The 16335-nt window shown below is 48.7% G+C and overlaps 1 protein-coding gene and 1 long non-coding RNA gene across 11 annotated transcripts in view; one reads left to right on the top strand and one right to left on the bottom strand.

Annotated features, from left to right (window-relative positions):
• The window catches only part of NEDD4L (NEDD4 like E3 ubiquitin protein ligase), a 328121-nt gene extending 324437 nt beyond the window's left edge, over positions 1–3684 (top strand). For all 10 annotated transcript variants that reach the window (XM_025886468.2, XM_073898119.1, XM_025886469.2 and 7 more), the window contains one exon: positions 3122–3684. In XM_025886468.2, the coding sequence (XP_025742253.1) occupies positions 3122–3299 (178 nt within the window). In that variant the 3' untranslated portion in view covers positions 3300–3684. The remainder of the gene's footprint in view (positions 1–3121) is intronic.
• A 4329-nt stretch (positions 3685–8013) lies between these two features.
• LOC141373719 (uncharacterized) overlaps positions 8014–16335 on the bottom strand; it is a 14986-nt gene continuing 6664 nt past the window's right edge. The window contains exons 3-5 of the long non-coding RNA XR_012379998.1: positions 11363–11500; positions 10817–10979; positions 8014–9380 (exon numbers count right to left, since the gene is read on the bottom strand). This is a non-coding gene — a long non-coding RNA (uncharacterized lncRNA). The remainder of the gene's footprint in view (positions 9381–10816; positions 10980–11362; positions 11501–16335) is intronic.

The raw sequence follows: 16335 nt of genomic DNA, 5'->3' as shown, positions 1-16335 counted from the left end.
TTTTATCCCCAGAACATGGGATAAAATTCCCTGGAGAAACTTTGTTTTAAAAGGTCTCTTATGGGGACCCCTGGCTGGTTAGTCCGTTCAGCGTCGGACTCTTGATTCCAGCTTCGGTCATAATCACAGGGTCGTGGGATCGAGCCCTGCATCAGGCTGTGCACTCAGCGGGGAGTCTGCTTGTCTATCTCCCCCTGCTCCTCCTCCCTCTCTCTCAAATGAGTAAATACGAAAAAATAAAAGGCCTCTCATGGCCATCAATAACCCATACGTCTCTGGAGTTGAGCAACAGTACAACTGGCTGGAGGAGCATGAGAGGTGTGACAGAGGCCCCGTCCCCGGGGGTCAGCGGCGGAGACCAGTGTGGAGCAAGGCAGCCCTCAGGCGTCCAGGATGCAGGGCAGGAGGAGGGGCCTCCCATGTCTCTGAGAAGTCCCCTAAACCCAGCAGCTCTTGGGGGAGCTCTGACTGATCCAAGAGCCCGTGTTCCTTGGGTTGGTTTCCCCCCACAGGCTTTTATTTCTTGCTCTCAGAAGCAAGTGGAGGTGGGCCGTCTGGAAAATGGTGAGCCCACGGTCGTCACCTCACTGCTGGAGAGCCCGCTCTGGGCTGCAGGATGCAACTGAACGCTCATCGTGGGAAACGCCTCCCCGGCCTCAGAGTACCTAGGAGAGAATTCTCATGAAAGTGTATTTGTGGAAAATTGGCTGCGGGAGGTTCTTTTGATTCCCTTGCCTTGCCAGAGAGGAAGCATTCCCCGTTCATACCATTCGCAGGACTCTGAATGGCAGGAATATGGTCCTTGCCCATCCGACCCTTGAAAGCAAGCTGACCCCACCTAAAAGTGGTGGATCTCCCAAGCAGCGACTGCCATCATTCTCTGCCTTTCTTCTGGAGGGAGAATGTGTTGCTAGTTCGGAGCTTTTATTCCAAACAGTATCTGAGTCAAATGTCATTTTCTGGGTTATGATAGCCTTCGTTTGGGGGGCAGGCAGTACAGAGCTGGGCCCCGGGCCTGCTGGGATTGATTGCACGGCTCCCAAACTCATGGTCTCGTCATGAGAAAGCAGAGTGAGAGCTGAATGGTTGGGCCCAGCCATCTTCTGTGGGCCCGGCACGATCAGATCTCTCTGGTGGCGTCAGGGCGCACTCGGGGAAGCCTGCCCTGTGATCACGCAGCTCCCAGATTCCCAAAGCGCAGGATTGGGACTCAGCTCTGCCAGAACCAGAATCGACACGCTAACCCTGCACTGAGATCTGCTGTCTCGGTTGATACAGTTCACTTTCTTTGGAGGCTCTTTGAGGAGAACCAAGGAATCGAGTGTCCAGCCCATGTGTCCCTCTGTGCCCCTGTGGACAGATGTCTTACTGTTGAACTTTCCTTCTGTTCCCAAGTCCACATGCTTGGGTCACAACTAAAACCTAGTGCTGCCCAGATACGGCCTCTGAATTCAGTGGTTCTCAACGTCGGCTGCACATTGGAACCTCCTAGAAAGTTTTTTTTTTTTTTTTTTTTTTTTTTTAAATACCGATGCCAGGGTCCTGGCCCCAGAGATGTGGACTTCATGGGTGTGGTGTGTAGCCTGAGCTGTGGGATTCTCAGAACTCCCCAGGTGGCTCTGGCAGACAGCTGGAGTTGAAGATCCCTGCCCTTCCCTAGGACGAAGGTCTGCCCACGGGAGGAAAGCAGCCCCGGGGGCTCTTACCGGAGCCTCTGTGCTTCCCTGTGGGTCACAGCGTCTTCCTGCCAGTGCTCCCCACAGATGGCTGCCTCCCGCTGAGCAAGGGCGCTGGGCGCAGGCTGGCAGGGGCGCACCCGTCCTCCCGGCCCAGCCCCGGGCTGTGCTGTCTAAGAGGAACGGGGCTTTGCTGGCTGCTCACAGCAACGGCCACCACCGAACTTCAGCTGCAGATAGGCCTGATTTCTTCCATGTTTTATGAAAAGATAAAATTGGCAGTTAAGCTTCAGAATACAAACGTGACTTAGCAGGAGGGCGAGAACTAGTGTACTTTCCATAAACCTCGCAGAGGTGATTATCCAGTGTCTGAGATGGAAAGGGCTTCATCTCACTGTTCTAGCTAAGATCAGTCCTTGGATATTTAAAATTACACTTTACAAAGAATCACAGAGCTGCCTGCTCTTTGGAGGCGACTAAAACTCACCTCCCGAGGCCCGTACTTCTTCCACGTGAGGAAGTGAAGCCCATGGAGACTACGGAGGCCACTCAGCTGGCTAGTGCCAGGCCCGAGCCAGACCCCTGCCCACCAGCTCATTCACGCTTGGCAAGCGCTTGCTGTGGTCCACGCAGGGTCCTAAGCACTTTATGTGCTTGAACTCCTATGATCATCACGGTGATTCTGAGCAGAGGGTCATAGACAAGGGGCAGGTGGTGACAGAACCTGGAGAAGGCACCACCAGGCCCCCTAGGGATCCCTGGCCCTGGACTATGAAGGACCAGTTGCAGTTGACACGAAAGCCACCTTCTGTGACGGGCTCCCGTTAAGTGCAGTCTGCAGAAGTGAGGTTCTGTTTCACATTTGAGAGCATCAAGGAACTGAAAACCCTTTTAGACGTCGCCTTCAGGGTTCCCGGGTTCCCGGGTTCCCGAGAAATGTGGGAACTTGTTCTGTTCATATTTGGAATCACAGGTGACTATCTGGAAGTTGCTATCCGGGAAAGCACTTGGCGTGGGACCTAGTGTAGAGTAAGTGAGAGCATTCCAAATAGACTCAACCTTGGTTCATCCCAAACATGTAAGTGCTTGGTGTTCAAGGGTCTGAAACTCGGCACACGTGTCAGGGACCTTCCCTCGTGGGCCTCCCCCCACCCCCCAGGCTGGGCCTTTCCCGGCCCCCCGGCTCCACATCTAGCTGTGGTAGAGAGGTTTTGTGGCCTATCAGAAAATTCTCGTCTCTCGTCCATAGGTTATAGAACCTCTTTGGCGTGGACAGTGTCATTGCTGGTATTTATTTTTGATGACTCGGAATTGTTGCTGAAGACTTGCACATCCTCTTGCTCAAATACCAAATGCCTGCTCAGCCCCCCCCCAACCAGGAAAGTTGTCATGACCACGGGGTAACAAGGATAGCCTTTTATCTGTGCTTTCTGTTACTTCTGCAGCTTTAATCGCCTTGACTTACCTCCATATGAGACCTTTGAAGATTTCGGGGAGAAGCTTCTCTTGGCTGTGGAAAACCCTCAAGGATTTGAGGGGGGGGATGAATCCCCCCCCCCCCCCCCCCGGCCTCGGGGTGGTGGTCGTCCAGCAAGTCCTGCTTGCACTTTTGCATTTGCCTAACAACAGACTTTGCAGAGACCAGGTGGAAGGAGGAGCCGCAGGTGTGGCTCCTGGAGCCGAGCCTTCTCGAGCCTTCGCCCACGACTTGCCCAGGTTCAGACGTGGGAGCCCAGTCCCAGGTCGAGTTCCTGCATTTTCCACCATGAATTATCAACTGGTTGATGTGTACACTAATGACATTTCAGGAGGACTTAATTCTATTTATGTTGTGCCTCTGTAGGCAAAGCCCTTAATAAATATTTTACATACTTTATAATGACAATGAATGGAATTAATCACTCTACAGGTATAGTATTACAACTCATGTTTACTTTTTAAAATGATTTAGATCGATTTTCAGATTTTATTTCATTACAATTAAAAGATGTCTCGTGTACTTGGAAAAGTGAGCATATTTTTTTGGTATTTGAATTTCATACCAGGTTTAATGTCAGTGACCTTTTTTTTTTATTTTTGAAGTACTTTGAGCACCTCCCCTCTCCCTACTTTATTAGAATTGGAAAACTGATTTTTGTCCAAAAACCTTCTACAAACAAGTACTTTGAGAGCATTTAAACTATAACATTAGGCATAATGATAATTTTCTCCATATTCAAAATGCAAACAAACTGGATATTACTTTTTTTTTTTTTGTACAAATTTAGCATACTAGCTGCAGGCTGAGAGAATTGTAACATAGCGTGACAAATTCGGTGTTGACTGGAAGGACTCACACCATTATTCCTTAGAAGTAATTACGTGCGCCAGAACACCTGTGGGACAGGGTCGGACTGCACTTTCTCAGAAGAGACATTACCTACCCCTCCCTGATGCTGTACAGGCCTTCTCTCCTCACCGTTTCTTCTTTGCTGTTCGTAGCAGAGACGTTTGAACGATCCTTGGCACTGCTTGATTTGAAACTGTGGAAACCAGAGATCTGTTTCATATCTTATTTGTATGCATTGGCTAATGGTCGCTAAATAACCAGTTCTTTGTTCTAACTGCACCAATTCTGAAGGCACTTTATGTACGACATGGAGGTCCCGTCTGGTTTCGTTGATGTTTTGGTTTTTTACCGTAGACATTCAATGTGGTGATTATTTCCTCTCCCTGCACGCATCTTTCCGGTGCAATATCTGTCAGTTTTGACTCTGGCTGCTGGTGTCTAAAACCTGGCTGTAAAGCTGAGCCTACAGACCCCGTCCTCACCCATCGTTCTGTGATTTCGGGGCGACTACCAAGATTCATTGAATGCACACTTCATCTAACCGGGTTTTGTGCCCTGGGACGTGTTGCATGCTTCGCCACTGCGTACTGCCTGAATGGTGTCCGTTCTGTGCTGGACTGAAAAGTGAGCAGGAACTTGCATTTGACCCCCGCGGTCGGTCGGGCCGTTTGGCTGGCGGTGGCGGGGGTGGAGCGTTCCGCGCGCTTGGATTCTTTGCCGCTTGTGAGTGTTCATTGCAGAATTCCGTGGTTTTTTGAGAGGAAGCCTGAGGGCAGCCTGGAAGTTCAGCAGCTCTGCGGTCTTTAATCTGTGTTGTCCTAAACCCTGTCGTGACAGTCGGGGGGCTCTAGAGATTCGATCTCTTGCTGTAGATAAGACAGAAAATCGTGGTTTGGGGGCCTCCCCATTGGTTATGTAAGAAGGACCTTTTGGTGTAAGAAATTCATTGTTACCCAGCTCTGGGTGGCTTGTGAAAAACCACGAATGTTCGGGGTTATAAGTGAGCCGTCTTAAGAGGTGCAAAGGTCGGAGGTACCGGAGAGAAGGTGGATTTCTACAGAGGTGAGGATTGGCTCCCTTTTCCTATTGATTTAAAAATATCCAATAGTGATCAGAGAACTCAGAGGTTGAATAATTGGAAAAAAAACAATGCTCATTATTTTTCTCTATTTGTGGGATTTTTTTTTTTTCCTCTCTTCAGTCAATATATAACAAATGTCTCATGGCAAAAAACCCCCTCCCTGTGGCCCCTCCTGGTCCAGAGGGCTTTCTTTCTAGGACTCACACCAAAGCCAATGCCTGGACGGATTCTTGAGAGTGATCATGTCATTATAGGGGAGAAAGCCCACGATTCTAGTTGAAGAACTGGGACTCTGTCATTTTGTAAACCGTGTATTCAAAAAATCAGAATATTCTGTGTAATTGCAAATTAGGCAGTGTTAAAAATTTGAAAGAAAAATCCATCCTAAGATCACTTTCATGCCAGGAGCAGATGGGAATTGTCAAACTATACCCCTGTGAATACTTGAAAGACCGTAATTGTGACTGACCACTCAGTTCATCTACCACTAAATGCTGGGTTCGGTGACGGCTGAACAGTGCTGGGTTTGGGGTGTGTTTTTTTGTTTGGCTTTTGATCGACATCGGATTCCCTCATCTCAGCAATCCTCAGTGTTTCACTCTTTGTCTAAAATAGTCCTACATCTTGTTTTCTCTAGATGCTGACAACCACTCTCCGACGTCTTCACGACAGAGTCCCAGGGACTGCTGGTCGTTCCCGTCAGCAGGCCCCAGGGAGGCGGGGGGGGGGGGGGCAGGACTGGCTGCCGCCTCTAGTTACCCTCCCCGCTGGCGCTTCTCCTCAGTGCAGGGGCTCTGTACCTTCTGTTCCCTTAGAAATTACCTGGATCTGGCTTATTTTAGTTGCCTGAAGAAAGTTAACAGTATTACTATGGGTCATTTTGCCACGAGGTTAAGAAGCTAGTTCCAGAGTTAACAACTGCTTTGTGGACATGAGTTATGACGCCTGCCTATAGGTCCTGGGTGTCTCTGTCCCTGTCCCTTGCTGGCCTGCAGGCGAATTTGGAAAGTCTGGATTAGCTTCAGATGGTGTGCTGCTTTTCTGCCGGCTGCCTCTGGAACAGGAAACCATGCGGCGTTTGTCTGTGGTTGTATTCAGCTTTGAAACGTTTTCCGTTATGTACTTCTCTGTAGCCAGTCCTGAACCAAATCACAAGAATGTTAAGATGCTTCTTTGATTTTTGTTTACAAGGCCCTTTGGTCGAACATCGGATTTTCCCTGTGGTCAGATGGCAGATGCTCTAAAGGGACGGACATAGGTTATTCCTCCCACATGAAGATGCAGCGACAGATTCTGAGAAATGGTTGGCAAAATATTTGAACCACTTTCTACATGTCACAGTGTTAAATAGACAACATGTACCGTGGCTGTTTGATCTTGCCAGATCCAGACTGGCTCTCTTGAAAGCCAAGTTCATATGCAGCAAATTCCTAGTTGTTGTAACAGTTAACTAATTGTTTAACACTTGACTCTAGCATTTTCTTGTCTTGTGTCTCACCTCTGAACTTTTAAAATCTATAGAGAGCGTAGGTTAATCAATTCTCGAGCCCCCTGCCCGCTGTGCTGGCCCCCCTCTTTTCCTCTTCCTCGGCACCCCCCACCCTTATTGACCGGGAGAGGGCACTTACTGTCTGGTGTCATCTCCTGCCTTGTCAGTAGGGGGCGCAGCTGCGCAGGGTGACTGCCTGTTCTGCTCCCTTCCTGGCTCCCAGGAAATTGAGCACTACCTCTTGTCTCCTTCAGGCTTTGGGGTACATCCTTAGAAGTCACGTCAAAACTGCCAATTTCAGGTCTGAGATGCATTTTTAAGAAATCCTTATAAACTCCACTTTGTACTTTAGATTTTAAAACTGGGAAGACAATGTACTTTAGATTTTAAAACTGGGAAGACAATGTGATATACTTTGGACCACTTTTTAATTTATCTAAGCCTTAATGAACGGTGTATATACACTTGCATACACACACCCCCACCCCCGAGTGTTTTCAGTGTCAGAAACGATGCTGTGTGTAGCATTAGGACGTGAGCTTGTGTCATGTTTTATTTCAGAAAAGGATAGCTTTCCGTCTTTATGAAATTTTCCAAGAGAACTTCTCGTTAGACATCTATCCTTGGTGAAAGGTGTTGTGCACAGAGCAACGCATGTTTTAAAATGCATGTTTTCTTGTTCGTTGGCCTTATGTTTCTAAGGAGTATCAATAGGAATCTAACAGCATTGGCTACAGACCTCTGTCCTGCATCTCAGCCTCGTGTCAGAGCAGTGAAAGCCTTTCTGATGACCATAACCCTGTGTCCGCAGACATCTGTGTTCCTAGATAAGCCAGTTTGCCCTTTGACTCAGACTGATTTCACCTAGATTGTCACGGTTTCCTTCATGTTAACTTTGCATAACTTTGTTTTTCCTTTACTACTACTTATGTGAGATGTATATACATATATACTTACATACGTATGCTGTCCAAATATATATGTATATATTTGTATAGCATTTTTACCTTTCTCGAGTAATCTGGTTTCAAAAGGGAGTGAGAGCTTCGTCCTTCTACAGTTTCCTCCAAGCTGTGTCCTGAGATGGCTGACCCTCAGAGCCTGAGAGGGACCCCAGGAAAATGATGCTAATGTGCTGTCATTCCGTAATTCGGGATCTTTTACCAAATGAAACATGAAAAAAACAGTGACTTTTAAGGTGAAAAGAGTTTCAAGCATTCCAAATGAATTCTCAATGTTTCATAACTTTTTATTATAAACCCCCCACCTCCTAATAATACAAAGCCAAGTACTATTTGATACGGTGATTACAAACCAAGCTACCTTGAAATTTTTTAAACACAACTTCTGGATAACGCTCCTTTTCACAATCAGAATGGCTTTAAAATATGGTTGAATTTGATACAGGAAAAGTTTTGTTTAAGAACAAATCCTTTTTTGCTTTTCATTTTTCTTGAGAGATCTAAAGAGAAATTGTAGATTGTTTTCCTGACAGCGAAAAAGTAATGTGACAAATGAAGTCGTTGTAAAGAAGTGATACAACTTGTCAAATATTTAATAAAGAATTATGGAAGCTGGAACGTTTTCTACATCGAGTATTATGGGCTGTCTGATTTCAAGCTTCTCCGTTAATGCGTTGTCTTAATTGTTCGGGGGATTTAAATGCCTGCAGATGTAGAGCACTCATTTCCTTAATATCCCTCAGAGCCCCACACCTCTACGACGCCATTGGAGTCTGCCCGAAACACAAGGCTCACACTCACTGGGATGCACATCTGTTCTTAGCCATCTGTCATCTTGTTATTCAGCTTGGGAATTAATGACTTTATATAATACTTGCATAACTCAAGGGAGTCCATCCCTAGAAAGGCTTACCTCACTTCTGGTTTTTAACCCACCAACCCTCAATTTAATGTGAGTTAAAGAGTCGGTCATATAGTGATCTGAAGGGGTACGTGCACCCCAGTGTTTATAGCAGCAATGTCCACAATAGCCAAACTGTGGAAAGAACCTAGATGTCCATCAACAGATGAATGGATAAAGAAGATGTGGGGTGTGTGTGTGTGTGTGTGTGTGTGTGTGTGTAGGAATATTATGCAGCCATCAAAAAAATGAAATCTTGCTATTTGCAATGACATGGATGGAACTAGAGGGTATTATGCTGAGTGAAATAAGTCAATCAGAGAAAGACAAGTATCATATGATCTCGCTGATATGAGGAATTTGAGGAACAGACAGAGGATCATAGGGGAAGGAAGGGAAAAATGAAACAAGATGAAACCAGAGAGGGAAACAAACCACAAGAGACTGTTAATCTCAGGAAACAAACTGAGGGTTGCTGGAGTGGAGGGGGGTGGGAGGGATGGGGTGGCTGGGTGACGGACACTGGGGAGGGTATGTGCTATGGTGAGCGCTGTGAATTGTGTGAGACAGACGAATCACAGACCTGTAGCCCTGAAACAAACGATACATCATGTTAATTAAAAAAAAGTCGGTCATGAAGCCCAAAGAGGTTCTCAGAAGAACAATGCTGTCAAAAATCCAGATCTTGCATCAGTTCCCTACAGTTTAAACAACTGTAGCCACCTCAAAAATGTTTCCTCTTCAGTACGAAGCCTCCTCTTACTGGCCTTGCCCTGTCCCATCAAGGACAGCCCCTCAGGGACTGCCAGGAGGTAACATTCCTGCAGGGCATAACTGAGTCCTTTCGCAGTTAGCAATAGATGGCGTCTTGCTGGGAAGGTGGTGTGAGCAGCATGTGAGGTGCTGGTGGGAAGAGCGGCTCCAAACTTGTGTATGTTCCTTCTGAGAGAAAAAGACAAGTGGTGGAGTGAACAGAGGAATATACTACCCCGTATCAGGTACACAGGGGCTAGGTTAAGAAGCTCGTCATCTGCTCTGAAGTCCGTGAGTGAGCTGAGCACCTCGGGCGGGCCATAGCCCCCAGTCAAACGGCGGCACCCAGCGTGGGGATCCAAGTTTCTCATTCCCACGGTTTGCTTCTGAGGAGCCATGGTCAAGAGGCCCCAGGACGTGAGCACAAAAGCCACTGGCAGACCCCTCACCCAGGAGAGAACACTTCTCGAAAAGGATGGTAGGTTCCCAGAGAACTCAGGCTGAGGACTCCGTGGGTCTTTAGGGGACTTGAATTGGACAGGAAAACAAATAGATGGTGCGCTGACTTGAGACCCAGTACAGACCCCTTCATTAGTAGATGGCAGGAGGCTGTCACAACCTGGGGGGCACCCACGGGTGGAGCCTGAGAAGGAAGGTTCCCTCTGTGGCAAAAGGTGAACACCCCTGCCCCCCCGTCAGCTTGTCCCCTCCTGCCCAGTGCCTCTGCAGAGCTCCGCAGGAGACCATGTCCACTGAGTGGACTCTACTAGAAGTTTGAGCGGGCCGTTCTTAAAGCTTCTCTTTACTTATCAAGAGCTAAGTGTAGGTGATTCATAGCTTCTACCTTTAGCTTGTGTCATCATTTCAGTCTGGACCAGGCGAAGCAGGCCTGATAATGGCTAACTTCCTAATTCTGGGAACTCTATGGACCGGAAAACAAATAGATGGTGCGTTGACTTAAGACCCAGTACAGGCCCCTTCATTAGTAGATGGCAGGAGGCTGTCACGACCTGGGGGCGCCCGCGGGTGGGGACTGAGTAAGAAGGAAGGTTCTCTCTGTGGAAAAAGGTGAACACCCCCCTCCCCGTCACATTCCTGGGAGTGGGGGGGAGGGGAGAGACTGCAGTTAGGAAGTCTTGTTTTGCTTAGCACAAGTGACTCCATTTTGGACCCGCTGTTTCCTTTTTAATGGAGGTAAAATTCACATACAAGAAGTAAATCTTAAGTGTACATTCACGGAGTTTTGACAAATGCCTGCACCCATGTAACCCAAATTCCCATTGCCCCAGAAAGTTCTTTGTGTCTCCTCCGGGCCCATCTCCACTTTGGTGCCCTCCCCCCGCCCCCCACCAACTACTGTTCTGAATTTTTTTTTGCACCATAGATTAGTTTAGCCTGTTTTCGGATTTCATAGAAATGGAACCATGAGATTAGTTACAGTGACTTTTTAAATTCTAGCTGTGTAAGTTCAGTGTCTACACTGCCCTGGAGCCATGAAACCCATTAAGTCAATGCGTGAGAAGCCACAGGTCATCACGAATGAAAAAGATCGTCTAATACCCAAATAGTATCCCCCATTTCATATATAACGTGAAAATCTCCACTTTTCAAATATACACAATCACCTCGTAGGATGTTTAAGCCTGTTGTTTACATATAGCGATCATCTTGAACTTCCAGGTTGAAATCCAGTCATGTCTTGCTATGGTCTGTCACCAGTGCCTCAAGATGGAGAGGCTGGCCTGGATCATGCCCCAGTTCCTGGGCCCCCTTCTTCACGGATGCATCCTGAGGAGGGAAGAAAGCAAGGGTTTATCAGGGCAAGTTAATGCTGTAAGAAGGAAACCCAAGGGGTGCCTTAATATGATACAGGTTTCTTCCTCATGCATCTGTGTGGGTTCGAGATGACACTCTGCTCCAGGAGTCCCTCAGGAATCCAGGCACCCTCCCTCACTGCTCCACCGTCCCCTAGGGCAGGGACCTCTGCAGTCCCCAGGCAGAGGCTGAAGGGAACCTGTGGAGAACGGAGGGACGGCCAGGCCCTGAAGAGCCAGCCTGTCCTCAGGAACAGCCCCCACCCTAGGCCCTCAAAGGAAGCCACACCGCCTCTCCGCCTGTCGAAGGAGAGAGCTCTCTCCACCCTCAGAAGCAAAGGCATATTTTCCACATACCTTCTGGGGCAACACAAACACTCCTTTGGCCAACAGAGCTGAAGGACCGGAAAGGACCAGAGACTTGAGGGCGGGTGTCTCTGCCCCAAGAGGTATCCGCTGGAGCGCCAGGATGATGTTATAGTTTTTAAAGAGTTTCTGTTTGATAAAGGATTGTAGATATTAACGTATAACATACTTAATATTACTTGTGGCAGAGAGTTTGGGTTTGGGATTGGTCTTCCCAGTCCTGGTTACTTAGCGCCCTCACACATTCTAAGGACTCCTCTGCCAGTAGGGGCTTCCCACTCTCTCCCCCACCCTCCCCACCCTCTCTTGCCTTCTTTGCTGTCTATATTGACTTAGAAGATCCTTGCTTGTTCATCAGTTGGGATTATCAGGGGACATGCCCTCCCCAATGCAATGAGTGTTTAAACAAAATTCAGGCCTTTGAACCCTGGACTCCGGTTAAAAAGTAACAGGCTGGCAACTGGATCAATGAGAGACAAATATTAGCTGTGGAGACTGGAGAGCCACAGCATTGGGAAATACCCACTGCTGGTGACATGGAAAGAGCAGTGGTCATACCCGTCTTGAGGGTCTGGGAAACCCAAGGGCCCCAAGGACCTTGGGCCAGTCATTTTCTTGCTCTACGAGGTGAACACTGAAGCCACCAGCCCTTAAGTTAGCTTCCAGAAGTTCCTTTGGTCAGGACGCCTGCAGAATCCTCCTGAAGGGTGTGTCCTCTGTGTCTCCCCTTCCCAGCCAACCTGCACTCCTGTTAGGCTGCCTCCAGAAAAGCTCCCAGCGCCTCACTCTGCTACCTGCGAAATTTCCACCAGTCCCCATTGTCCTGCCTGGCGCTCAGGCCATGTGGGGAGTTTGGGCAATAGGACAGCGGTCTCTGCGTGGCCGCCTCTAGCCCTTCGCCAGTCTTCATCCTTCCCTCGCTGTGAGGTGTCCAGTGCTACAACCTTTGCTTCCTTCTTGAAACGCTCTTTGGTTTCCATGATGTTTCACCTTCCGGATTGTTCTCTCCCTCCCCAGCTACTCCTGCTGGGTTTCTCCTCCCCTAAACGATGTTCCCCCATAATTTGCTCTTGGTTCTCTCTCTCTCCCCCCACCACCTCATCCACCTCCTCCTCCTCTTTCTGTGGCTTAAAGTCGTCACCTCTGTGGGGGAGGGGGGCAATTACAAATCTACTTCTTACCCCCTCCCAGAGCCCCCGACCCCCCTACCCACAACCTCTACACATCCCAATCTAAACTCACACCACTCTCAAACTTCTTCTCCCTTCTTTCTAAATTTCTGGGAATTGTACCCTGGTTTCTTCCAGGCATCCACATTGGAACTTCATCCTTGTGCTTCCATATGGCTTTGCTCCCCAAGTCCAAAGAGGGACAAAGTCCAGTTTTCCATTCATTCAGCAAACATGCACTGAGCAGCTACCATGTACCACGTACTTGTAGTGGCTAAGCATACAGCAATTACAAATGATTAGCAAAGCAAAAATCCTTTCCATGAGGAAATATCTATTCTAATGGAGGCAAACAAATAGGAAACATATACATAAATAAAATGTATGTTACATTAAACGTTGATGAAGCCACGAATGGAAAGCAAGCAGGGGAAGGATTAAGGTAGCGTGTGAGGGTCCACGTCTAGACGGGGGTGGGGGGGTGGGGGGTCAAAGTGAAGACCTCACGGGGCTGAGAGAATGAGCTCTGTGGCTACTTGGAGAAGCACACTAGGGGATGGAGTAACAGACACACAAAGGCTCTAAGCAGGATTGGGGAATAAGGTCGAAGCGCTTTTGAATATGCTAATGTGAGAGGCCTGTTAGACATCCAAGTGAAGAGGTCAGGTAGAAAGTTGAACACAGAAATTCAGGGAGAGGTCCAGGCTGGAGATACCAATGTAAGTGCCATCAGCATGTCGATGGCATTTAAAACTCCGAGACTGAAAAGGAGGGTCCCAGGATCGTAAGATGAGACTATCAGGATTGGAGTGGCCCAGAAAGCTGGGGGGGGGGTCCCAGAAACAGTAGAGGAGAGCTTATTTTTGAAGGCAGGGAGACCATGGGTGTCAGTTACAGACAGTCCCGACTGTTCAACTTCATGATCTTTCAACTTTACGATGGTGCAAAAGGGATATGTGTTCAGTAGAAACCCTGCTTGGCAGTTGGCGTGTGGATCCTGCCTGGGACCAGTGACATGCGGTGGGACCCCCTCCGTGACGCTGGGCGGGGGGGCAGCGACCTGGCTCCCCATCAGCCAAGGAGCATGACATGAGGGTCAACGACCGACCCACCGCCAACCATCTGCTCCCCACGCGGTGAGGGAGTCAGCTCCGTACAGAAGACGTCAGCCCCTGATTGTCAGCCAGGCTCTGTGTGCGAGGATTGTGCCCAAGTGCAGGTTCAGGTCGGTGTTCGGAGCGCGGGTAAGGGAGGCCTGGCCAAGCTCCGATGGTCCGTAGCTTAGTGTAGTGAATGTGTTTTTGACTTAATGATAACCTCAACTCCTGCTGGGTTTATGAGGACATAACCCATCGTGAGTAGAGGCAGATCTGTGTACTACGGTTGGTCTGCAAGATGAGGACTGAGGCATGACCGCTGGGACTGGCCCAGAGGGTGACACTGGTGATCTCGGGGGGGAGGGGCACTCAGGGAGAAGGGAGAGGGGCAGAGCACGGCAGGAACACGCTGACCAGCTCAGGATCTGCACCCCCAGCTCCACCTGACTGGCCTCAGAAACTGTCATAACTCCCCAGTTATGACAGTAACCTCCTGACAGTGCACCCCCTTTCCTCATGCCCCATTCCCAATCCAGTGCACACACAGCCCAGCTCTACTCACCGCTGTCCCCTGCAGAAATCCTTCAATGGCTGCCAGTGGCCACCGGTGACAATCTCAACTCCTTAGCCAAGCACTCCAAGCCACGGTCAGGCTTCAGACTCACTTCCCCTTCCCGCCCCTGTATTCACCTTCCCATAGACCATCTGCCCACACACCCCAAGCTTTCCTCCCATCTTGCCTTTGTTCACCCTGTTCTCTCTACTAGAAGGGACCTTCCCACACATCCGACTCTACTCAAAAATTCAGAGTCCATCTCCAATGTCACCTCACCACACAAAGCCCTTCCTGGTGCCCCCAACACGTGAAAGTTCCACCTCTCCTCTGAACGTGCAGCATTTGGCCCCTTTCTGCCTCTTGTCGTGGTGTTTGTGTACTGGGCCCCTTCCTACGCATCACCATAAGCCACCTGATGGCACAGGGCTTCATCCATGCCCTCCGTACCCTGGATGCTCGAGAAAGCTGGTCTAAAAGGAACTGGACAGGGGTCTGGGGAATGGGGTGAAGCTGCTGGTTACAGTGAACTTGGAGGTTGTCTGTGGATTTCAGTTTCGAGAATCCTCACTATTTCCTGCCTCTGTCCACTCCCGAATAATAATCAAACATTGGCCAGGCTGCTGAGCGCCTTCCACCTTGTGACGCTGAAGAGAGACCCGGTTGTCTGTAAAAAAGGCATTTGGGGTCTCTGGAAAGAGAACAAGAGAGGAAACAAGGAGTCAGCCAAAGACATCGAAACCTGAAAATGGTCTGCTAAGTAAGAGAGTCACATGGCCTTGGCACGAGCGAGGGTTTTGGTGCTGCCAACTCTCCTTGTTGCCTCAAACAATAGCCAAAGAGCAATGCAAGTGTCGCCTTTTCGCTCTGCTTCCCATCCTTTTGGACGTGATCTTCAAGCCTCATAGTATAAGCCACACTTTAGTTCTTGAGAGATGGCAGTCTCCTCGGAGGCCGGTGGGCGTCTCGGCCACACTCGGCTGTCTACGCAGAGGTGCCTGGCAGGTGACTTCTGGTGGCTGCTCAGAGGTGTCCTCTGGGTGCTGACCAAGCTCTCTGCTCGTGACCATAAGGCAATTTGGACCAATGTGAGATTTGGGCTTGAATTATCTAATAATTATCCATTTTTCTTTACTTAGAACATGACTGTTCTCCCTTGTCACAGTATATCCCCTGTGGGGTCTTTAACTCGTGTACACTGGGAGCCAGCTGGCTCACAACTCTATCCAGGCCTCCACATCCTCCCCTCTTCTAATAACTCGGTTGGGAGCAGCCAATGTGTCTTTCTCACTGTCCTTGCCTTTACTGAGCCTGGAGGGCTGGGTCTGGTGGAGCATCCTCTCCCTTCAATATTGTACAGGTAGAGCTTTATCTTGTGGAAGGGGAAGGAAAAGAGAATCTGAGGAGTGAAGACATCAACTCATTCCCCCCCTCCCTGATCTTGGAAAGTTCTTTTATTAAAAGACATGCCAATGCCCCAGAAATGCTCCCTCTTTTTCAAAACCCTCCTCAAAAAAATGGATCGTGGAAGAGTCTAGCTGTTCAAAACACAATCTTCCCAGGCCCTGCTCATCCCAGCGTGGGGACAGCCCACCCAATTGCAGTCCCGGCCCCAAGGAGGAAGAAACAAAGAGCCACATGAAATTAGTTTTACAGACCCTTCCACAAATGTCACAGAGTGGTGGAGAAATGTCACAGAGACTAAGAAAGACGGGTACAGTTTCCCTACAAGAAAGCATTCATTCATTCATTCAAGTAATACTAACTGATCATCATTTATAACAAACATTTGCCCTTAAGATTTTCATTTAGTGGCAAGGCAGAAAAGAAAAGCCAATAATCAGAGCAAACGTGCTGCAGATCTGCAACCCAAAACTCCTGGGATCAGCTGTATTTTGGAAGGCAGATTTTTTTTTTTTTTTTTTTGTATTTTAGAAAAGCTTGGTATCCTGTGCCCCATATAATGTGCCGGTAGAGTCTGGGGCAGCACGCTGTCATCACACCATTAATATTTCTACAGCCATTTGAATACCTACACCAAGTGGAATAAATAAAGACTATAAAGAGCCTCATGTCAGTTTAGGTCAGGGTTTTGCCATCAACTGCCCCCAATTGCTTCCTCCTCCTCCTCCTCCTCCTCCTCCT

The sequence above is a fragment of the Callorhinus ursinus genome, unplaced genomic scaffold (assembly GCF_003265705.2).
Source record: "Callorhinus ursinus isolate GAN/ISIS: 27379988/994484 unplaced genomic scaffold, GSC_fseal_2.0 scaffold11, whole genome shotgun sequence".
In the NCBI taxonomy this organism is placed as follows: Eukaryota; Metazoa; Chordata; class Mammalia; order Carnivora; family Otariidae; genus Callorhinus; species Callorhinus ursinus.
This window is presented reverse-complemented; position numbering and strand designations above follow the sequence as displayed.